A 23,354-nucleotide genomic window follows, 5' to 3' on the forward strand; every position below is an offset into this window, starting at 1 on the left:
ACGTGCACCTCCAAAAAATCCTACGCGGACCACAAGGGCTGTGATTGGTCCGGTCAAAGCGTCACTTCCTCCGGCAGTTGCTTTATTTATTAATAATGAACAAAAGGTATGTGTTTTGTGTTATTAGAGCACATAGCGCAATGCTACATGCTACTGTGACCGGAAGATAAACAAGGATAGAGACTCCTCTGTCACAGTCACACCCCCAAGCAACACGTTCCCTGACACAGAACTTCGAAAGGATAACGACGGCGTAGCAACGGCGCCGCTCCGACGCAGAAGTATAAATCAGTCTTGAGAGCTTTCTGCTGCTAACTCGGCGGCTAACTCAGCTAACTGTAGACTGTAGTAGTAGTAGTGTGTGCTAAATGTATTTATACCTCTCTACAGTGGTGATTAGCATAAACCCGCCCACTAAATCCTGAACACAGAAATCTTGGAACACAGTTTGTGAAGCCTAGCTCCACAATTCAAATCTAAATGGTTGAAATGCTTTTTACACCTTTTTTAGAAATACATTTATGACCTATTTAATGTGTTTAGAAGAACATATCTGAATTCACTTTACACAGTCTTTAAACAATGTAACCTAGAGCTTTCCATAACCTGAACTCCCAGAACCATGTGAGAGTTTGTATTTTAAGTATTAAGTATGTTAAGTATTTTTCTGTTCCAATTGCTACTACTACAACTATTTCTTGTCTTATCAACTGTATACATTTACCCTTTTCCCTGCTCTGTTGTATCTCCATTGCTGTCAGATGCTGAGAAATATTTTCAGACTGCAGCTTTCTCTGAACAGTCTGCTCTCTCCAAACACTAATGACAGCTATCTAACTCCAAGGTGAATATATTATATATTAGCATAGTGAGAGATGGTACCAAACAAGCTGGTCAGTGATTTGTAGTACCTCAGTAGGATGTGCGTCATCAACCATGTTACTTAACCACATACTCTGTACAGATATGCTGATTTAAAAAAAAAAGATCATGGCTGCTTTCAGCATTAAAACACTCCATTAACCACTCACATTCTTGCTGAGAAGAAAAGCAGTGGTTTAGTTTTCAGTCATGTTTTCCTCCTTTGACACTCTGTGGTTCTTTACTTCCATCCATTGAGGTTTAACTCAACCAGCAACATCATTTCTGCCTCTAAATTTGCTCTGCCTTTAAGAAATGTTTGTATAACTCCAATATGCTCTCTGTGAACTGTAAAATCAACTCTCAGCAAAAACCTAACGAAAGATTGGACATGAGGGCAGAGAGCTGACAGTGGCTGTGCAGGAAAAAATGTAGCGGAATGGAGGATGGGGAGTAACAGAGACAAAGGTTAGAAGACTGAGAGGCAGGAGGACACACACACACACACACACACACACACACACACACACACATATTTGCAAGCAGTTTTAACTGGAGAGGGAAAGTGTTGAGGTTTGCCAGAAGGTCCTCAGTCAAAACCCCAGTAGATGGAGCCGTGGCCTGGCCTCTCAGCTCTCAAAGGGCCCTTTCATGACAGAGGCAGCAGGCTGTTGGAATGCAGCAGCCAGCACTCATATTCAGACCTGGATGGAAAAGCATCCTATAGCCCCCAATCCCTCATTTTCCAAGCCTGTGGATACGTGTAATCAATCACAGCCACTGCCTAATGTGACGCAGGCACCCAGGCTTATGAAGCCTTCTGAATTGTCTTTGTTTTGTTCTACTATTCTGATGAAACACTTCACTATTTGACAAAATACTACTACACTGTGTTGCTGGATGCATGGTATACAAGTAGGTGAACTGAATGGTAGTTGGCAGTTTCTACTTTCAAACTAAAGCCCCGTTAGTGGCTCCTAGAGGCTGTAATGTGTGAGTGTTAGTGGAAACAAACATACTGATGATTCTGTTTCTTATTCTAAGAGACTGAGCAATAGTGGGTGTTACATTTAAATTTAGTGTGGCACTGGAACAAAGTTGAACTGGTAATTACAGATCATGATTTGGATTTTTGGCGATTATTTCAGATTTCAAATGAACTGTTTCAGATATTAGTTAGTTGCTGTCTTAGTGGTAGTAGTAGTAGTGTATAACTATAGTAGTGATGTGGTAGCATGGCTAAATTAACCTGGCTTTAGCTAGCCCAGCTCCCTAAAAGAGAGCTGGGGTTTGTTTGGCTTCTTTAAAACATGTGGTGTGTTAAGACAGTACAGAGGCATTGGTGGGGATGTTTTGTTTCAAAGGTAGAGTGAGTCAGTGAAATACAATCCAGGAAGTCCAGTTGAAATCACAGATTTATGCATTCAAAAGCATATCAGAAAGCAAAACAACACACAGTGTATGTGAATGTACAACTGAGAAAGGTTATGGCCACAACTACTTTAACTGTTGTCATGAAGATCACTGTGAACAGTAGAAATGCTCTGTTTCTAATCATTTTATAGATGGGGTCCTATTGAATCATGTCAAAATTAAACATGTCATGTTTTGCACACACAAGTGACAGATTCTGTAGCTTTGCAGCCTGGGCTCTGTACACATTTATAGCAGAAAGCCTGAATTATAAATCCTTTCTTTTTCTAATCTATCTCTTCATGAAAGTGCAGTACTAAATCACTTGAGTATTAATATCTGAGCCTGGCAGCCTACCTGTATCACAAGCCAGTTTGGCTTATATTTGTGTTTAGACTACAGCTCTTCTCACCGTTACTTCACGATCTGTCAGGAACAATAAGATCACTCCCCGTTGTTTCCATTCAGTTTTTAGTTGGTGACTTCTGAAGTAGATCTACAACAGATGGGAGCAGTGAGCTGAGCAAGATGAAGGGAAACATCAAACAATGAGTTAGTTTTGATGCTTGAACTTCATCTTTGCAGTGTGGTCATCGCTGCTCTGATGATTAGAGGACATTGTAAGGATGTCTAAAAGTTAAGGCTGGTCACATGTGCGTGCTCAAAATCTCAGAGGACATCTCCTGGATAGATGAAAAGAATAAAAATGATTTTACAGGCAATGCCAAGACCAAGTGAATAAAAATACATCATCTGCATCTGATGCAGAAATAATCCATCCTCCTTATAAGTGAAGGAGACATGTCTCCCTGTCTGCCTGCATCTATGGCTGGATTACACACCAATCTACAGAGGAAAGTGTGGCCACTGAAAGGAATGCTGTATGGGTTAGTTCACTGAAGTCTTCGGCACCACCAATTTCCTCCACCACCCACATCTGTCAAGCACATGGCCTGTATCACAAGGAAGTAAGGAGCCAATGCTGGAGCCAATGCCAAGTCAAGTTGAGCTAATAACCGAACCATACATTGTGTCCATTCTCATGCGCCTGGTCCTGATTAGCTCCTAGGGAGAGCCAGACCCAATCACACCAAGCAGCCAGAGTATCCATTACACATATTCCTCATGAAAACAAAAAGAATGTCTTATTGTGTATATCAGAATAAAAAGTCAGTTTGCTTTATGGGTGCACTGAGAGAAGTGGCAGGGAACACTGAAACATTCATACTTCCTAATGATTGTCATTGCACTCTTATTCCATTGTTATGTTGTCAGGTGGTCTGCATCCTCTAAAGACAACAAAACGTCTTCATGAAACCAAACACAAAGTCAGCATTTTTCTGTTGCAGCATTTTTGCCACCATGTGTTGTTTCTGTATTTGTCCCTAAAGCCTAAAGGTGTCAGCATGCTTCAAACTAACTGGATTATATGAAGTGTTGTTGTATAAACTCCGTAAAGAATTCTTGGTTTAGCATTCACTCTGTCTAATTGCTGTGTGAGGCGAGCTTCATTTCTCAGAAAGTTATGAAATTTGTTGGATGCAGCTCCCTGATTCTAATGTTGGATATTTTGTGAGCTCAGGCTGAACTGTCAACTTTGCACACAATCAGCATTCAGCACAGCATTACGAAGCATGTTTATGCTCCCAAGAGGATGAACTCGTAATATTAATGGCCTGATGGTCTCTATAAGCACCAGCCTTAAGGCAAACCACTACTGCCAAGTCTTGACATAGTTTATTATATAGCTCCCTTAGTCCAACTCTTTTTTATTGTCAATAATAAACATTGCAGCCTCTGGGGACCGCTACCACTGAGATAGATGTTTCTGTTTTTTCTGTCTTGGTTTTAACTCCTATATCGTCTCTATGGCTGTTTCTGCAGGTGATCCAGGTGTGTCAGCAGATGCAGATGGTGTGGCTGAAGCACAGAGTGGAGCAGCACCCACAGCTGAGGGTAAGTCAAATACTTCTTCATTTTTGTCTTGAAAAAAGAGTTCAAAAGTAATCTACCAACACCTTCTACAGCTCACTAATGACCATGGTGACATTATCTTGTTTACTTAATCTGTACAAAAACAGATTTGGGAACATATTTGAGGGGGATTTATGTGCTGGAACTATTCCTTGATGAATGACCAACCAGACAAAGTGGCTGCACACACTTTTCTGGACTGTTGTCATGATAGTATGGTTGGTAGTACTGTTTATGAAGAAATAGTTCCACCATGTAACAAATGATATTCATGTTTGTGTATGGATCAAACAAATGAGATCCATCTTGTTTATCAGTGAGCTGTAGAGATGTAGGTGTAGATTTGAACTTCAAACAGGGCCAAGCTAGCTGTCCCCCCCCCCCCCCCCCCCCCCCCCCCGCCTACAGTGTTTATGCTAAGCTAGGCTAATCCTCAACCACCTCCAGCTCCATACTTACTACAAGTTACCAGTACGTAATGGCATGGTATTGTACTTCCCCCCAGTATATGATATATGAGGATAGATATATATATGTGTGTGTATTTATAACAAATGTGACCCCTGCATATTGTTTTTATTTATTTTTACTGCCTCGCTTATAAGTGGCTTTGGATGAAAGCATGCCATAAAATGTAAATGTAGGCAGTCTTTGGATTTTCTGACAAAATAAATGAAGTTTTCTGTTGGATCTTCATGTTTGTTAAAGCTGACTTTTCATGTTTAACACAGGCTTATCAAGCTGTTCATGGTATTATCTACACACACCTCATTAATTTAACTTTGTTTAAAAGGTGTGCCCAGTTCCACACATATGGTGGTTAAATATGATGTGACTGTAGAGATGTGCAGATATGCCCTACTGTTAATGTAAATCATACAATGTAAGACATGTTTATAGTGTCTGCTGTTGCTTATAGTTTCTACTGCTATAGTTTCTGTTAATCTGAATAAATGATGATATTTCCATTGACTGTACACATTCTTAATGTTACTTTGCTATCCAGGGTAGCAGATAGGGCCTACAGTATAGTGGCAGCCCTGTTTTACATGATTAAAACCATACGGATACATACTGAACATAACTCAGAGGAATAAAGCACAATGTGTTGAAAGTCTGTGCAGTATTGGCATGAAAAACAGGCAAAATGTTTTATTTCCCTGTGAATAATGAATTGTTTTAGTGTGTTACTTTATATTTGTATCACAGTGTTATTTATATGTGCTGTCAGCAGAGATCAATAATTGATTCTTGCTTAGATGCTTTTCTTCTGTCCTGTTTTAGAGAAGCCTATAGAGTACCATTATCAGTGTGTTCCTTTGTAGTGTAGAACTTATAAAATATTAAAAGCACATCACATATGCACTGTTGCACTGGATGACACACACACTTTTGTTTATACAGTTTATTTAGACTTTATCCCACAAATACTATTCTGCTGATGCAATGAGCCCAAAGTGTGGATTCATCCACCTGTAAAGAGAACCCTCAGCAAATGCAACATTTCCTCCTTTTTTAAAGTAATGACTTGTTTTGTTTTTTTAAACTAGTGTCATGTTTTATGAAATTACTAAGCCTTCTGTTTGTGATATTTATGAGTTTTTCTAATATGTATGTCTTCAGTAGAAACCAACAGTGTTGGGGCTGAGTAGGGAAGTCAGAGAGTATTAAGAGCTTGACTAACACATTGTAGGATTTGGGGTTTTTTTCTCATCCTTTACAGGATCATTTGCTTTATTACAACTTGGACCGTAACTTTGTAGTTTTGTCAGTATTTGTCATGGTAACACTACATTCACTGAGCTAATTAATGCTATGTTGCTACGCTGAAGTCTGATAAGCAGTTAAGTAGTCCAACCATTTTCAAACAAGTTTCAATTGTTTGTGTTTCCAAGCCAATTCTTCTCCATTGATTCAGCCTGTATGTCGTCCAGAAGTCAGTGTTGGCAACAATCAGACCTCTCAGCTGTATTTAAGAGTTCATTAATGCTTAGAAACAGCATGTTAATGGCTTTGCCTTCTGGTTTTTAAGCCCTGTCCTCTCAGCTTAGCTCTGTGAGCGCCATGGTGGGTGTTGAATGCAGCCTTCTGGCTTGTGAGCATCAATCATGCTGTAATTTAAGGGGAAGTTTCAACACTGTTTTAGCAGGGTCTGTTTAATACCACAGTATGGAAATGGCATGGTACAGCGTGAGGACTGTTTGCATTGGCCATCAGCTCTGCAGGGACCAAAGTCAGCAGTAATAGTTTTTACGAGCTTTTTAAAAGAATATCTGCAGAGATATATGTGTAATTATTCTTTGCTTATTTTAGGGCTAGCCTCAAAGCATTATGTTCATATGTATCGTTGATTTAAGTAGTAAGTAAGTGCAGTAAGTGTGCTCACTATTTATATCTCATTCTCCTGGCTCATGTGGAATAGATTATAATGTGAATGTACATTTTATTATATATTGTATATATACTATGTATGGATTGTGCATATCATATTATATATACATTTTCTTTTAAGACAAAATCACTAAATTAGTTTATCAGTTTTTAAAAAGCTCTTTTCCAGAGCTTTCAGCTGTTTGACCATGATGGTAACACTGAAAAACAACACTAAGCATCTAAACAAAACAGTTTGATATATTTTACATACATACATTTCCTGAGTAGTCATTTCTCAGATAAACAGGCTGGTGGTCTGAGTGGAACAGGCTTTGGAAGCTTGCCAGAGATCCAGCTTTGAGAAAAAAGCTGTTTTTCATTATCTCCATCTCTTGGGGATTGGACTAATCAATCAAGCACTTCAGCTTTGATATTTGAGACAGCCATGCCTCCACAAAGGTCCTGTACTAGTTACAAAGTAGTTTGGCTTCTGACCAACACTGATGATGTCTGAATCTCTGTGGATTATTAAAAATGAGCCCAGCGTGCATGCTAGCATGCCTCCTTTACCTCTGCTGGATTTCATTAGCTTCTGTGAGAGAGCAGTGATTGATAAGAAAGTTGGAAGTGTTGATTCACAATAATACAATAATACAATAATACAATATTACAGCCAAAACTAAGCAGCAGATTCAGATTGCTGTAGTTTTCACTGTAATCTGGACTGGAGACATGGTCATTATCTCACTGTGTTATATCAGTGATGTGTGTGTCACAGACTGTTATTATGTCAACACAGCTGGTGCCAGTGCTAACTAAAAACAATATTGTGCTGCACTGTTAAATGACCTCTGACTATGGATGTATTTAGAGAGATGGACATGGCGCTGCTGCTCAGCCTTGCTGCCAATTTACCGCAGTGCCTGTTTTTAAGGTTCCCAATGTTCATGTCTGTGATATCATCCTAATGTGAAGTCCATGGGCTGAGTGGGAATGAGTGGGCTGTGCAATGTAGAAGCTAGAAATTGGGGCTAATGCGCTAGGTGAGCAATTTTCATTGGAGTGAATAGGTGCTATCTTTGAGTCTGATATCCAGTTCTTACAATAAAGTCATACCTCTGCCCTTTAACTGATGTGGATAATGGTTTTACATAAACCTTCATACCATGAATAATAAAGTTCCACAGGTCACAGGTTCCAGTACTGTTTACATTATATGAAAATATATTCATTCCGCCTAATTAATTCTATAATTTCCATTTTTATGCTAATAACATTGCATGGTCCTAACAGTTACATTGTGCTACAGTGACATTCCCATTCAGTGCCCACTTCCATACTGGGTGGAAGTAATCCATGGGGTCCATAAATAACAATTTAATCATTTTTCATGAATCATTTATGAAATGGGGCTAGCTTCCACCTTCTGACCACCTGTCTCACCCACAGTGTAGAATCAGAGAAGTATGTGGAGCTGTTACAAATACCTGTACCGTCTCAGGTGCCACCTCAGAAACTTCAGCAACATCTGGATCTTGAGAGTTCAAGATGAGGTTGAGTTTCATCCCACACAATGAGCCACACAATTATCTAGTGTGACTAAAGTTCACTTTATGAAGTTTTATAAGGCTACTGTGATGTGTTGTTTGACTACTTCAGAAATCAGACATGTTTATAGTTCCAAACAATCACATTCAAAGGCAGAGTGACAAATCAGCTGTCAATAATGCATCAGGACCAAAAGTGGCCTGTTCTGTACATGAGTATGGCAGCTGTTAGAGGCTGAGACCCTAGCTGCAGGTCATCGGTCATTGTACCACAGGGATTTATTGATCTATGCTGTATAAGTGTTGTCATTCTTCTTACATCAGTGCTTTAGCAACCATTTTTATATAGAAGACAACAGGCATGCCCTGCCACACCTAAAGTTATGCAGGGCTCCTGAATGTGATGTCATGTTAGCCCATTTTATTTCTATCATTATTTCAAAGGCCTATATGATCTGTAAATAACACAATCTCTCCTCACACCCTCGCCATATAATCATTACATACTGAATTCTGACCAATGAGATGTTGATTGAGTTCAGTGTTTGCTTTGAGTCCTTTAATCAACTGTGAGAAACAGTCAGCCTCCTTTACATCTGCATGTTGACTGCTTCATCTCTTCTCTCCTTCCCTGCCCTCCCTCACACATGCATTCCCTCAGCTGCAGAACATCCTTAAATGAAGGATGAAGATGTTATAATTATAGAGCTGCACAGTGACCTCACTGCCTCTTGTGTGGAGAACTCTGCTGTGGCCAGGATGGGAAGCTGGGCACATATCTCTTCTTTCCATTGCGTAAACTCCAGATCCTGGCTGCTGCCAGTGTGTGTCTGAGTGTGTGTCTGTGTGTGTGTGTGTGTGTGTGTGTGTGTGTGTGTGTGTGTGAGAGAGAGAGAGAGAGAGAGAGAGAGAGAGAGAGAGAGAGAGAGAGAGAGAGAGAGAGAGAGGGAGAGAGAGAGAGAGAGAGAGAGAGAGTGCTTTTACCTATTGTAGTTAGCACACAAGTATATAGACATTGGATTAATGGTTCATAGTACACTATAATATAGTTATCATATATGTGTTTATTAATCTATTTCTGAAAATCTAGAACTCCTCCTGTGTTTTTCTTCTGTATAAACAGAATGATAATGTAATAAAATACTGTTGTAATAATATAAAAATGTCTTCATAGGAGAAGTTATAATTGTTGACAAATACTATAAATTAATAAACGTTTAAATATAGCCTTATACCGCTTGTAACTACACTATAGTGTATTTATAAATGTTCATATACTGCATATAAATGCTAAATATTTGAATTTATGTCAGATTGAAATCTGTATTGAAGTGGTTTGATGTGGCTTCCTCACAGTGTACAGAGCTCAGCTATTTACTTACTGAGGTTCCTGATGTGATTATAATAAATAGTAGCAATGGCCAATGGCCTTCCATACAGATATCCTTACCAACCACAATGAGTTGATAGTGCAGCAAAGAGGTTCATCTGCTGTGCAGCCTGAATATGCTGTACGAAGTCATGAGGTCTAACTTTAAAGGAAAAAAATTGTAAAGATTTTACTCATTGCTCCATTCAACTGCAATTTAGTTAAACGTGTTGCTCTCTCTCTCTCTGTTTCACCTGCAATTATCATCAGTTTAAATGGAAAAATACACTATTGCTATTGTGTTTGGAGGATAACAAGAACCTTGTATCTGTCTGACTCGAAGGCTTTTTGAAGTAGAGTTGTTTTAATCAACAGTTGGTCAGCAGCCAGCAACTTTTCAGTCCTGCAGAAAGAGGAAACTGGAGTATGAGTGGCTCACTGCCCACTCTCCAGTGGCCTGTGAACATTTTTGCTTTTGTCCTTGTTTACCTTTGTTTTTTCTTTTTCTCCTTGTCTTTCTCTCTTGTTCTCTTTCCATTATGAAATGTATCCAGTTTTATTTTATCTGCTGTCAGCCACACTTCTAACAGCAGAATTCAAGCCACTGGTGTCATACATTTATATGAGGGAGTGATAATCTGGGCCTAGATATTGTTGATTTAACTCAGTTTTAATGTTCATTTGTGTATGTGTAGTGAATACTCATTGTTGCTCACATTCTCTAAGAGCTCCCTTCCAGTATTTGAGCAGTTACACAATTTTGTTCTTCAGGCTCTATGCTTCAGTTTGAAATAAAATACCGAATACATTAAAGTGCCAAGTTTCTTTTGAGTTAGTTGACATTAAAGAAAGAACTGTGTGGGAGAATATATGGATATAATGCATTAACCCTACATTGATACTATATGAAGTCAATCCAGTCTAAGCAGTTTTACTTTCTTTATCTAAAATGATACATAGTTTTCACGTATTAGCTTATCAGAACACAGATACAGTAAATTCCACAACATATAGAAAAGAAGAAAAGAAGAAAAAAACTGCAATTTCTTGGCTTCTGCAGCACTCAAATAAACATCCTCCAAACCAGACAAAAACTGTGGTCACAAGGGGGAAAAACTGCATCTATTTCATCATGTATGTCCACATATCCTGCTCACACAAAGATAAATGTGTGTTTGGGATAGACAATCCTTGGAGTCAGTTCTTGTTTATGTCTGAGCTCTTATGGAGAAAACAGGGAAAATAAAGGGATGACAAACAGAATAGAGACTAGAAAACATCTGAGGTAGGAATCAATTCAGATTTTAGTAAGCTTACCAAACTTTGATACATCTGCATGTGAATTTCAGGAGAAACTAGTGATGTTAGTGTCAGAGTTCCAACACTAACATTAATATGAACTTACAAATCTAAATATTTGACCTGACTGGTGCCTTAATAAACAGAACTTGGCAAACTGGAGCAGAGATACAGCGTGTAGACAACACCATCACAAAATGATACCTTTGTGTCCATAAATGGACCTGGACACTTGTGTAAGTTTGATTAAAGAGCAAACCCATTCCACTCAAACTAAAAATGTGTTAATTTGTCTCTGAATAGCTCTTGACTTACCTACTCTGTCTTTGCTTTCAGCTACAAGCTTATTATCCCAAATACATAGTTTCATTTTTTTAAAAGGCTTTTTAAAAAAAATTCCTAAAACAGCTGTGCACTGTAGTTTTTAACAAATGTTACTCAAACAGGAGGACATAGTAGGTTTATTGGGGGCTACTTGGACCTCATTCCCACAGCTCTGCCCAAATCATACAGACAGATCTGCAGGACTATCTCCAAACTACTTTTCCTGTTCAAAGTGTTGGAGAAGGTTGCTTGAGCACACAGCACTGTTTATTTAAATTGCATAGAGTTGCTTTGAGCTAATGACATAACTTTAATAAGTCTGAAAACAGGGAACTAAAACAGTAAAACTCTTACAAACCTTCTTCTGCAGCTAAACAAGTGATAAGCAACAAGCAATACACTGACTCTCAACTAGAGCCCAACAGATATATCAGTCAAACAATATTATTGGCCAATATTGACCTATCACAGATATATCAGTATCGGTGAATATGTAGTCCCATGTTAATGTTTTTTTAAATTCAAATTTAATATATACATGTTTGGATTTTTAGTTTTTTAAAATTCATAGCTAATTATAATTATTAAATTCCCAGTGGTGTGTACAGTTTGAATGCACTGATTGACTGTCATTGTACACACTAAAGTTTATTATTAAATTGTAATAATTTCCTTTCTTTTTGTCACAAGGGTTTGATAACCACATCTGAGGCATCACTGCTAAAAATTGTGTGTTTATTGTTCAGCCAATAAATAACAAGCACATGAAATACCAATGTGGTCATTGAGAAATAATGTTGCCATCACATTTCATGGCCCAAATATAAAGGATCCTAATCATATCAATATATCATTATTGATTTTTAAAGACTTAGACTTTTGTCAGCCTCACAAATCCAGAGTTGGTTGGACAATGTATGTAGCAAATTCTACTTTGATTTGCACACCGTTTCATGGGTATCATAGCCTTTAGTGCCAGTCAGGCTTTATCCAGGAGGCTTTTATGTCTCCATGTTGAGAAATACGGTGTAAATTTAAAAAAAAATCAATGATGTGAGTTGGGTGAATCAGGCATTTAAACTGTCAAATGCAAATTGACAATGGTAAAAAATCTTGTGGAACAAAGATTGCATCTATCTCTGATTCTTTTGTAGAGAAGTTTAGTGTCAGTTGAAAGTCTTGGTCAGCTCTGTAAGTGAAATGATTCCATCTTTGGCTCTTTCCAGGGGTTTCATCAAGGTCTTTGGCAGACAGTCAGAACATGGTGAGCTGCTTAATGCTGGTGCCACATGTTCAGTCATTTGTTTGCTTCAGTAGAATTTCTCTTGTCTTCCTGCATGGAACCAGACTGAAGCCACATGCTTCTCTTTGCAAAGCCCTGTAGTCACTGTTGAGACTGAAATGTACTTTTAAAAAATGTACAGAAGAACACCAACCACAGAATCACATCTCACTCCAACATCAGTCCCTATGATGGTGAGAGAGAAAATTAGATTAATTAGGTAAACATATCAAATATCAATGTTTGTCAACATCCTAATCCGGTTTAATATTTTAGTTTAATTGTAAAGTACAAGCTCACCTATCATCAAGTCACTATATTCACATTCACTTACATATACTGGTTTAATGAGGACATAGATATTTAGTTGCTTCCACCATGGAGGAAAACTTTAGCATAAGTCGAGAGTAATCATAGCCATGATATGTGCACGTTAGCCTTCTGGCTTCTTTTTAGATATTAATATGATTTGAGTATCATATTAAAATGTTGGTATTGTGAGAAATCATCGTGGATCTTTTGTGTATTGGAAAACAATTGGTTCAGAAGCAAGAGCAGTCAGAAAAAGATCAAAGTTTATCCGTTCAGTTTACCACATAAAACTGAAAGTGAGCACATCTTGTATTGGAAACCTCTGGGCACCCATCTGTGATTTATAGTAAATAGTTTTACAGTGAGATTTGGTGGAAATGGCTCTTTGAGGGAGCTCTCTAAGATCCAAGTAGTCATCATCCAAGCAAACAATCAACAAACCATCAATACTAAATATAGCACATCAGGAGGAGGTCCAGGTCCAGGAGGGAGCTGCAACTGTAACTTTGCCATTAGCGTATCAGCAGATTGATCATGGGAGGTTATTAGATTTGATTAAATTCAACTTATTGTAATTGTATGCAGTAATGGTACCAGTACAACAAAATGCAGTTAGCATCCAAATAGTAGCAAGTTCTAATAGATAATAGGATGAGTAAGATATAAAGCATCCTAGTTTTCCCAATGTTTGTGTCAAAAGACAGTTTACAAGAGTAGAAGATATCAATCTGATTTGTTGGTTTATGCCACATGCTTTGGATGTCATGAAAGTGATCCTCACTCTGTTGTTTGTATTTATGTTTGGCAAATCTGATGTGCATCCTGATGGTAGTCCAGTACATCACCTGATCTGAAGGCATCATCACATGTTTGCAGAAATAGTCGGACATCCTTGTTCATCCAATGTTTCTGACTAGGGAAAGTTCTGATCAGTTTGCAGGTAGTAACTCTATCAGTGCATATGTTGATGTAATCCAGGACTGAAGAGGCATACAAATTAATGTCTGGAGGTGGTTTGGGTTAGGGTTAGGTTTAGGGTTAGGGTTAGGAAAATGCGCTCTAGTCCGTTGTAGTTGGGATGACTGTGGCTTAGAAGGTAGAGCGGGTCGATCACTAATCAGAAGATCAGGGGTTCGATTCCCAGCTCCTCCAGTTGGTATGTCAATGTGTCCTTCAGCAAGATACTTAACCCCAAATTGCTCCCGACTTGTAGTGTAAAAGTGCTTTGAGTGGTTGAAAGAGTAGAATAGCACTATATAGGTTTTCTTTACAACTGCCGTTACTAGTCAGCTGGTAACCAAACAGCTAATGAATGAGCCACTGAAGACGAAGCATGAATGAGTCACCAATGCCACATCAGTGCTCTGCCGGAACTGATGCTATGTTCCATAAATGAAAGGTTTCTATAAACCACATCCTGCCTGTTTTTCATTCCTAAAGCCTCTTCTAACCTTTTACTCATTGTGTTTCAACCCCTCAAGGCTATTACCTGGAATTCCAGGAGCCAGTCAACAACATCACCCACCACCAGGGCCAGACAGCCACACTGCACTGCAAAGTGACAGGAAACCCTCGACCGACCATCCGCTGGCTGAAAAATGATGCCCCTGTGGTCCAGGAGCAGGGACGTATAACGATCCGCAAAACAGAGGCAGGATCCAAGCTCCGCATCCAGGACCTGGACACCACAGACACTGGATATTATCAGTGTGTCGCAACCAACTCATTCAAAGTCATCTCTGCCACAGGCGTACTTTATGTTAAACTAGGTAAGGTTCAGATTTATGTTTATGACTTTACAAAATGAATGAATGAAACACCTGTCATGAGCTGCAGTTTTTTTTCATTATGTGGTTCACAAGTCTTAATGAGATCAGTGGCTCCTGCAGAGAGCTTGCATTTTTAATTAATGACCATTAAATGTGTCTTTGCACTGTAAAGAAGTGAACCCTGAACATGAATACTGTGCTCGTTAACACTATTTTTACTGTTTTATTTTAAATTCACAGGACAGACGCCCACACACGGCCCAGGAGATGTGTAAGTAAACACTGTAAATTAACATATTTAAGTGTGTGAAAATAATTGTTCTTACAGCAACAGAAAGAAAAGTAAGGATAGTTTCATCTCTGAATTTATTAGTATACCGAGTATCAACCCTTCACATCCTATAAGCCTCTGTGAAATATGACAAAACAGACCGTTAGAATCGAGGTAAAATCAAATCAACAGAAATTGTCATTGCAACACAGAAACTTTGTATTCAGCCTCATTTTAACAGTCCTATTACTCTTCAGAACTGACATGTTGAGAACAGTATTATATTGAATGGTTACATGGACATTTTGATATATTTTTCTGCTGTGAAAAACACATAATCTGAAGTATTATAAAGACTGTGTTCAACCTGTTCACAAAAAGAATAAAATATTTCATGCCACAATGTCTTATATGTCAGCTACATTGAAAAAACAGCTGTTAACCACAAAAGATGGTTAACCAGAAAACAAAGATGGCTATTAATGTATGGCTCTGAATCTATCTACATCATACATAAAGTTTTACTATAAACAATGAAAGAGGACAGAGAAGACTGGAGTAAGTACAAGCGAGTACCTGCTCTATACCTCTTTTGGAATACAACCAGCTGTTACTGCTGATACACTGCCTGCTGGGTAGCACTAGACTCTGACTGATTGCATAGCTCCAGGATATGTATAACTGATGTCAATTTTAAATTTCATAAATCCGGTAGCTTTGCAAACAATTAAGCAACTGCAGGTTTACAGAGTTACTGCTTCCAATCTGGAATATGGACTGAGATCTGTTCTGGGTTTTATAGATAGATCATTGAACCTGCTTAATGAATCAATGTCAATGCAAATAGTAATAACACATTTCATTTGTACAGCACTTTTCATTCATAGTGAAGAACTATATTATTAATCATATTGACCAGACAACATAATAGAAGTTAATTCATCTTCATGAAAAAGCCCCCCTTAATAGAAAGAAAAGATAAACACTATGCTGCCTTTAGACGGTTGGAAACACGATTTTATCTTCCTGAGTATTTCTGCAATATGGTTCTGTGTGACTTCAGTAAAAAGGAGTAGAGACAGCAAGCACCAGACAGGAAGAGCTGGACATCAAAGAGCAGATGTTATTGACCTTGGCTCAGAAAAAGTCAATTAAGCTTACAGCCCTCTTTTTACAGTCTGTAAATTATATATATATAAAAAAGTAGTATACAAATTAAATGTAGATTATCCAGAATCTTTTAGTTTTAGAGCTTTGATTAGATTTAAAGATGACCACTCTCCTTCATTGGACTGGTTTGTGGTGTTTGTGGTGGTGAGGAAGGATTAGAAGGTTTGAGTTAAGGAAATGATTGTAGTTAATAAATATCCTCAGAAGTGTAAAAGTGCAAATGTGTGTGTTTGTGGTGTTAGAAGTGCCTGCCCAAGGCTAAAATGGACATGCATAGTCATGTCAGCTAACTCTCATACCTTCACTACTTTAACTGACTATTAGAAATGATGAAGACCTTGTGCTATGCTGCACTGATTGATGCCACCATCCCATAAGGGTAGCATGACATGCAACTTTTCTCTCTCTCTCTCTCTCTCTCTCTCTCTCTCTCTCTCTCTCTCTCTCTCTCTCTCTCTCTCTCTCTCTCTCTCTCTCTCTCTCTCTCTCTCTCTCTCTCTCTCTCTCTCTCTCCCTGACTCACCAGCATGGGGCTCAGAATAGATTCTTCGACCAACAGTCAGACACTAGTCGGTGGTTAGGACAGGCCTGCTCTGAACTGGAAAGAATGCTGATTCGTGTCCTTAGTCAGAGCAACTGTTCATGAATGCCTCTTCCTAGGAGCTTATCTCATCTGCCAACAATATGACTCTTTTAATGTATTTGATCTCATGTTGAGGGAGGGGGTAGTATACTTTTATACTATTTGCTTTTTCCAGATGTCCTGGTGTATTTAATGAGTGAAGAAGTTGTGCCACAGTAACTACATGAGGCAGGTATTACTTGTGACAATTACAGTTTATGATCTGTGTCTTATGTCAGTAGAATAGAATAGAATAGAATAGAATAGAATATAGAATAGAATAGTCTTTATTGTCATTGTCAGGACAATGAAATTTTGTTGGAGCAGCCCTCCAGCTGCCTTGTACATATAAATAAATATAAAAACAACAAAAAACAAAAGCAATTAACAGTATATACAATAGGGCACAATCAACAATAATTATAAACCAACTATGTCACGCTATGAAGTACTATTGTGTGACAGTAACAGTACAAAGTATTACTGTGTGACAGTAACACTATGAAGTTCTCTGTCACAGTAACACTATGATGTGAAGGGCAGTAAAGTTGACTGATACTGGCAGGTTAAATGATATGTTCACCCTCCTCCCCTTTGACAATACATTGTACAGCCCTTAAGCTTGGTATTAATACACAGTCTCTCAGTTTTGCTGTCTGTTCTACCTCATCCATACTGCCCACACACAGACATACAACTAGCAGAACATTTCAAGTGTCACACCAACATAAATCACAGTCTTTTTCCTTAAGGCAGACACACTTGCAGACCACAGTACTAACAGATGGCGGCAGTTTCCAACTGTTTTGGAAATGTGGACATAAACACAAATTAAAGCTGCAAGCAGAGATGAACGGGCATTCGTACCTCATCCTGCGTCAGAGGGAGCAGCAGTCATGATATTACTACATCAGTCTGTAGACATGCCTCTGAATTTTTGGACATGGTGTGAATGGATAAAATATGATTTCCTATATGTATTAAATGGTACTAGAGATGACATACCCGAAATAGTTTATACATGTGATTGAGTATGTTTCATTTAGGCTTCACTTCCCTTAATTCATTAGGTTAATAATAAACCATTTTTCCACACCAAAGCCCAATATCATCAGATATCAAGTGGAAACTCTTGTGATCCATGTGCAAGGTTTTGTGAGTATTATAGAGCTATAGATGGGCCACTCGCACATTTGTGTTTGGGACCTTGCAATGTTTATAGTGTAAAGACTTTCATTCCAAAATTAGACATTCAGCATTCTGTGATATTTGTATTGGCTGTCCTGTCTGGAGTTAAATGAGGACATTGATATCACATATAATATGAAGTCTGTTGGCTTAGCTTAGGATAAAGACTCAAAACAGCTAGCCTAGCTCTGTCCAAAAGTACCATATTTAAGCAAATTCCAAAAATTATTTCTATAAGTGAAGGAAATAATGGGTTGTCATGCAACTTCAGGTAAAAAATCCTACATTTTAGCAAGAAAACCATATGGACACACCGTGGAAATAATCTAACAGCCTCATGTACATGCATGGAAGACCTGAGCAGGAGCAGACTGCAGTCAGGACTGTAGATGGAGAAAAGAGAGCTGAGCAGGAGCAGCAGACTGCAGTCAGGACTGTAGATGGAGAAAAGAGAGCTGAGCAGGAGCAGCAGACTACAGTCAGGACTGTAGATGGAGAAGAGAGAGCTGAGCAGGAGCAGCAGACTACAGTCAGGACTGTTGGAACCCTTTTCACAAACAAAGAACTCATTCTGGTTTGGATCATGGGGGTTCTCTAGAAAGAAAGCTGTCCCCTCTGTTAAACATCCTTGTTGTTTAGCAGCTATATTAATTCTTCAGTCTGAAGAGACAGTGAGTGGTGTGTACATGTATGGACACAACTGATTATGGGAGTGAAAAATTATTTTGGAGGTCTGCATTTGTAAGACTGCGCTAATATAATAACTGATTAACTACTTTCTTTTAACATGGTAACCATGAGATTATATTTTTGTTTTATTATATCGTATGCAGGATTACAAGAGTTGAGCTTTGCATCTGGGACATTTTTTTAGTCTGGGCAATTTCCCACTTTGCCTAGTTTGCAATCCACATTTTGGCCATGCTGATTTGGTGGGGCTTAACTTAATATTTGGGTATTATATTCATTTAAATTCCATTTCAAAACATTCCAAGTTTGTGAGTCAGTCAGTCAATCAGTCAGTCAGTCAGTCAGTCAGTCAGTCAGATGACTATGACATGAAACACTTCTGGTGGGTGTGGTCTACAATCATTACACTGAAGTGACAGAGATCAGTAGAGCAGTAACACACTTACACTTCCTCTCCAGACTTGTTTGGACAGGAAAAGAAGGGATCAAAGCCTGATACAACATGGGCACCCTTATTTATTTAAGTGGTGGTATGCAATAAGATGTAATAGGGTGCTGATGGGTCGAAATAAGAAGCACCAATAGGCTTTCTCCTTAACAGTAGCTTCTGAAATGTAAGCACTGCTGGTGAGAATAGAATTGTGGGGAAAACAAAGAGTCGTCAGTATTTCTTCCCATACTTAGCAGCTGAATGAAATTACCTGTGTCGTGCAAATGTGATTGTAGGTAATGAAAAGTAAGAAGGCTCCCAGCCTCCTGTGTTCACACAACAGGACAAAGCAGCCCAAGCATTATGCACCATTCAACAGCTTTAAGTTAGCTTCTGATTTTAGTGAGAATGTAGGCCTTTGCTGTCTATATATCCCCTGCTTTGGGTTTAGCCTGTTTGTTTTGTGGATTAAGACTTAAGTCATGCTTAAGTGACTAAGCCCAGCACAAACAGAACATATGAATGACCTTAGACAAGAGTTAGGTTTGAAAACAAATTCAGATTAGTAGGTTTAATCAACCTAATTTCCTGTACAGCACCAACACAGAACTGACTGACCTGGCAGCTCAACCTTATGGCATGTAGCCACAGTAAATAACTTGAACATATACACACACACATACATACACACACACACACACACACACACACACACACACACACACACACACACACACACACACACACACACACACATATATGTATATATGTTTTACAAGGTGTTCTTTATATTTTGTCCCCCAATGTATGTTAATGTAGTGGACAAAATATTAGGAACAATTTTACAAGAAAAACTACACGTCACCTTTAAATGATCTTTTGTCTTTCAATCCTTTCAGTCGTTTATACTTTTCTATAACCACATTTAACAGTTGACCAACTGTTCTAGGCCAGTGGTGACCCTGTATTCTGATGTGCAGACATGTCTAATGACAGTGACTGTACAAGACAGGGTTTTTGTACTGGGACACTGGAGGGTTTCACGGCAAGGGTCAGATTTTACGTAGGGCTACATAAAGATTTGGGCCAGCTCTGCAAGGAGTGCCTACAGGAAGTCATTTTCTACTAGCCATAGCCAGACTTGACAATTCATCCTCTGTGTATCTGAGCAGGACTGACATTGATTCATTTGTAGACCAACTGTTGGAGTCTACTTTGGACTATTGGTGGATTGTAATCTGCATATCCTGAGCTGACAAACACTAATAAACGTTGTCTACAGGCCCAATATTCAGCTTGGGTGTTTATGAATATGGTACCTGTATTCCTCACACATTCCTGTGTGTCTTACCTTCATTTTGTAGAAGTGCTATATTTTACAAAAGGAAGTGGTTGTTGGATGGTGCAACAAGGTATGAACAGCCTTACCAACACTTTAAGGGAGGGACTGTGTCTTCACTGTGACTTCACTTATAAAATCAGACCTCTTGTACACTTGAAATTCTGCTGACTGATGTAAAATGTACTGAGCACATCCCCAGTGGGATGAACTATTTTCATTTTAATGACCAGATGACATTTCCTCAAGCTCCACACACAGAAGAAATCTCATTATAAGGCCTGCTACTGGTGAGGCTACAGGGATACACTATGTATGTGTTTCATGTTCACTGACATTCAAAGAAAGATCAAAGAGAAACAAGTGGTTTTCATAGACAGCTGATGTCGTCTGTTTCCCCTGTGTGGAAGGGATCTCACTGCTCATCTTTGATGCAAGTGGTGGTTTGTTAGTGAAGTAGTAGCCAGTAAGTGGACTTCGAGTTTTGTCAAACTAGAATTGATAAGGTTGAAGACCTTTAAAAAAGTCCTTTAATGAGTTTCTAGCAATAAATGTAGAGCTCTACAGTAAATTCATTGCTTCCAAATGGCATCTCTTCTTCATAGCAGGATTAAAGGGGCAGGTAATGACTTTTCCACCTTGTACGTGATGTACACAGTCAACAAGTGGTTAAGGTTGGGGTTAGGGCAAGTACTGCTTATGGTTATGATTATGTGTGTGTGTGTGGCTGCACATGTCTATGTGTGTGATTATAAAAGTATTTTTAGCTCGTTTTATGTCTTGTTATACAGAGAAATGTGTTTTTAACTTTGATGTTGAACTTCCTGTCTTGTAATGTGTGTGTTTATTAAAAAAACTCTCTATTAGTGAGTGAGTGATCTCTGTTTGGCCAAGGCTTGATTACCATCAGAGGAAAGTGGACCTCCAGTATCCAAAACCCCATGTTCACTGTGTGCTGATAAGCTGCACATAATGTTATTTGTTGCACATTCTTATAGCAACACCTAAACTGCAATATAATCGAGGGGGGGCTAACCATATGACCCAGACTAACCATGTGTCAAAATCTAGTCCAAGACATTTATTTCTTTTCAGTTTACAGTTTACAGTGTCCTCACATACTACTTATTCTTAAATACTTCTGTTTAGTACATATTAAAGTATAGTACTCATCCCCTTCACTCCAAATTCAGTCACAGTAGCAATCTGACCCGCAGAAAGACAGAATAAAACAAGACTTCTTTTATTGCCTCGGCTATCAGTCTGTATAAGATGCAAGTTTTAATAAGTCAGGTCATTTTGCTGGTCATTTGCACTTTTGCACTTTTCTACCAAATTTGGATTGACTTGATTTTTTTCTGTCACGGTGTAAGCAAATGTGTTTTATTGTGGTTTTGCTGTGGTTTTATTGGGCATTCTACTTTTTCTGTGGATTTTATGATGTTTTATGTCTGGAGCACTGAGCCAAACAAATTTCCTCATGGGCTAGTAATGTTCTGAATAGGAATCAGACAAGCTGTAGTTAACTAAAGCAGAGTCAATGTATCAGCCTGGCTTTAGTTGATTATAGTAGGAATAACTGGCTGCTGTAATAGCCTACTGCATTTAACTGCTGGGATTAATCAAGGTTTTCTTTTTCTCTTTCTTATTTGCTTTCATCTTTGATTGGCTGACTGCCTTTACAAATCATTTGTGCCTGAAGCAAAGTTTGTTTTGATTTTTTAGGCCACGTGAAAAAGGTTTCTGCCAGCCATACCGAGGCATTGCCTGCGCTCGCTTCATCGGAAACCAGAGCATATATGTTGAATCTCTGCAGATGCAGGGTGAGAGTGAAAACCGCATCACAGGTACGAGAATCCTCGGACTTTCTTAGTTGACTAATTGCATCAGATTTGTGAGATGAATATACATAAATGTTTAACCACATGTCTCTGTTTACTCCCTTTTAGCTGCATTCACAATGATTGGAACCTCCACTCACCTGTCAGATCAGTGCTCCAAGTTTGCCATCCCATCTTTCTGCTACTATGTCTTCCCTCTGTGTGATGAGACCTCTAGGGGCCCTCGGCAGCGTCAGCTCTGCCGAGATGAGTGTGAGGCCCTGGAGAATGACCTGTGCCATGCTGAGTACACCATTGCCCGATCCAATCCCATGATCCTCATGCAGCTGGAGCTTCCTAACTGCCACCTGCTACCGCGATCAGGCACACCTGATGCTGCTTCCTGTATGAGGATAGGAGTGCCACCAGAAAAACTGGGTCCATGTAAGTCGATACCACAGCATGCATACTCACACACACACACACACACACACACACACACACACACACACACAAATATGTCACTCACTAAACTGGCTGAAAAATTGAAAAGCTCTGAAAATCCAATCATTTTGGAAACCCACAAAATGAAGGCCACCTCTCTAGTGTGCAGACGCAGCCATATTGAGTCACAAATTGTTTTATAGATTCCCCCACAGACCAAAGCTGCTACAATGGAAGCGGGGATGAATACAAGGGTACAGTCAGCATCACTAAATCCGGTCACCACTGCCAGCCATGGAGCACTCAGTACCCTCACAGTCATCACATGTCCCAGGAGTACCCCGAACTCTGGGGGAGCCACAACTTCTGTCGGAACCCTGGAGGCCAGATGCAGGCCCCCTGGTGCTTTACCCTGGACCCTCAGGTCAGGGTTGACCTGTGTGACATCCAGCCCTGCAGTAAGTACCATGCTGCAATAAGATGCGCTGTCAATATCCACTTTAACCTTAGCTGTCACAATCAAGGGTTTAGATAAGCATAGATAAGGCTGTCCTGTGATTGGTCTTTAGATCAAAATAAGATGTGTTTTGATAAAGGACAGTTACGCAGTGAAACATAGTGTTGAACAAAGATAGAAACAGGAAGAGTCTCTCGTGTTATTGCCAATTTGTGCTAAAAATTATTGACATAAAAAAGAGAATGTAAGAGACTTTATACCATAACATGAACAGCAGGTTCATATGCCAGCAAGAATCTCTATATTTTAGTGGGAAGAGGTATCTGCCGGTAGAACATGAGTGACATGCTGTGTATAAGTGATATTGCAGTAGAAGAGCAGTAGCAATGAACCAACAGTG

The 23,354-nt window shown here is 39.0% G+C and overlaps 1 protein-coding gene across 1 annotated transcript in view; it reads left to right on the forward strand.

Moving 5' to 3' along the window:
• ror2 (receptor tyrosine kinase-like orphan receptor 2) overlaps positions 1-23,354 on the forward strand; it is a 38,334-nt gene that overhangs the window by 10,818 nt on the left and 4,162 nt on the right. The window contains exons 3-8 of the mRNA XM_053340517.1: positions 4,159-4,230; positions 14,224-14,523; positions 14,764-14,794; positions 21,959-22,080; positions 22,183-22,497; positions 22,701-22,955. Of these exons, the coding sequence (XP_053196492.1) occupies positions 4,159-4,230; positions 14,224-14,523; positions 14,764-14,794; positions 21,959-22,080; positions 22,183-22,497; positions 22,701-22,955 (1,095 nt within the window). The remainder of the gene's footprint in view (positions 1-4,158; positions 4,231-14,223; positions 14,524-14,763; positions 14,795-21,958; positions 22,081-22,182; positions 22,498-22,700; positions 22,956-23,354) is intronic.

Source organism: Scomber japonicus, chromosome 19, assembly GCF_027409825.1.
Source record: "Scomber japonicus isolate fScoJap1 chromosome 19, fScoJap1.pri, whole genome shotgun sequence".
Classification (NCBI taxonomy): Eukaryota; Metazoa; Chordata; class Actinopteri; order Scombriformes; family Scombridae; genus Scomber; species Scomber japonicus.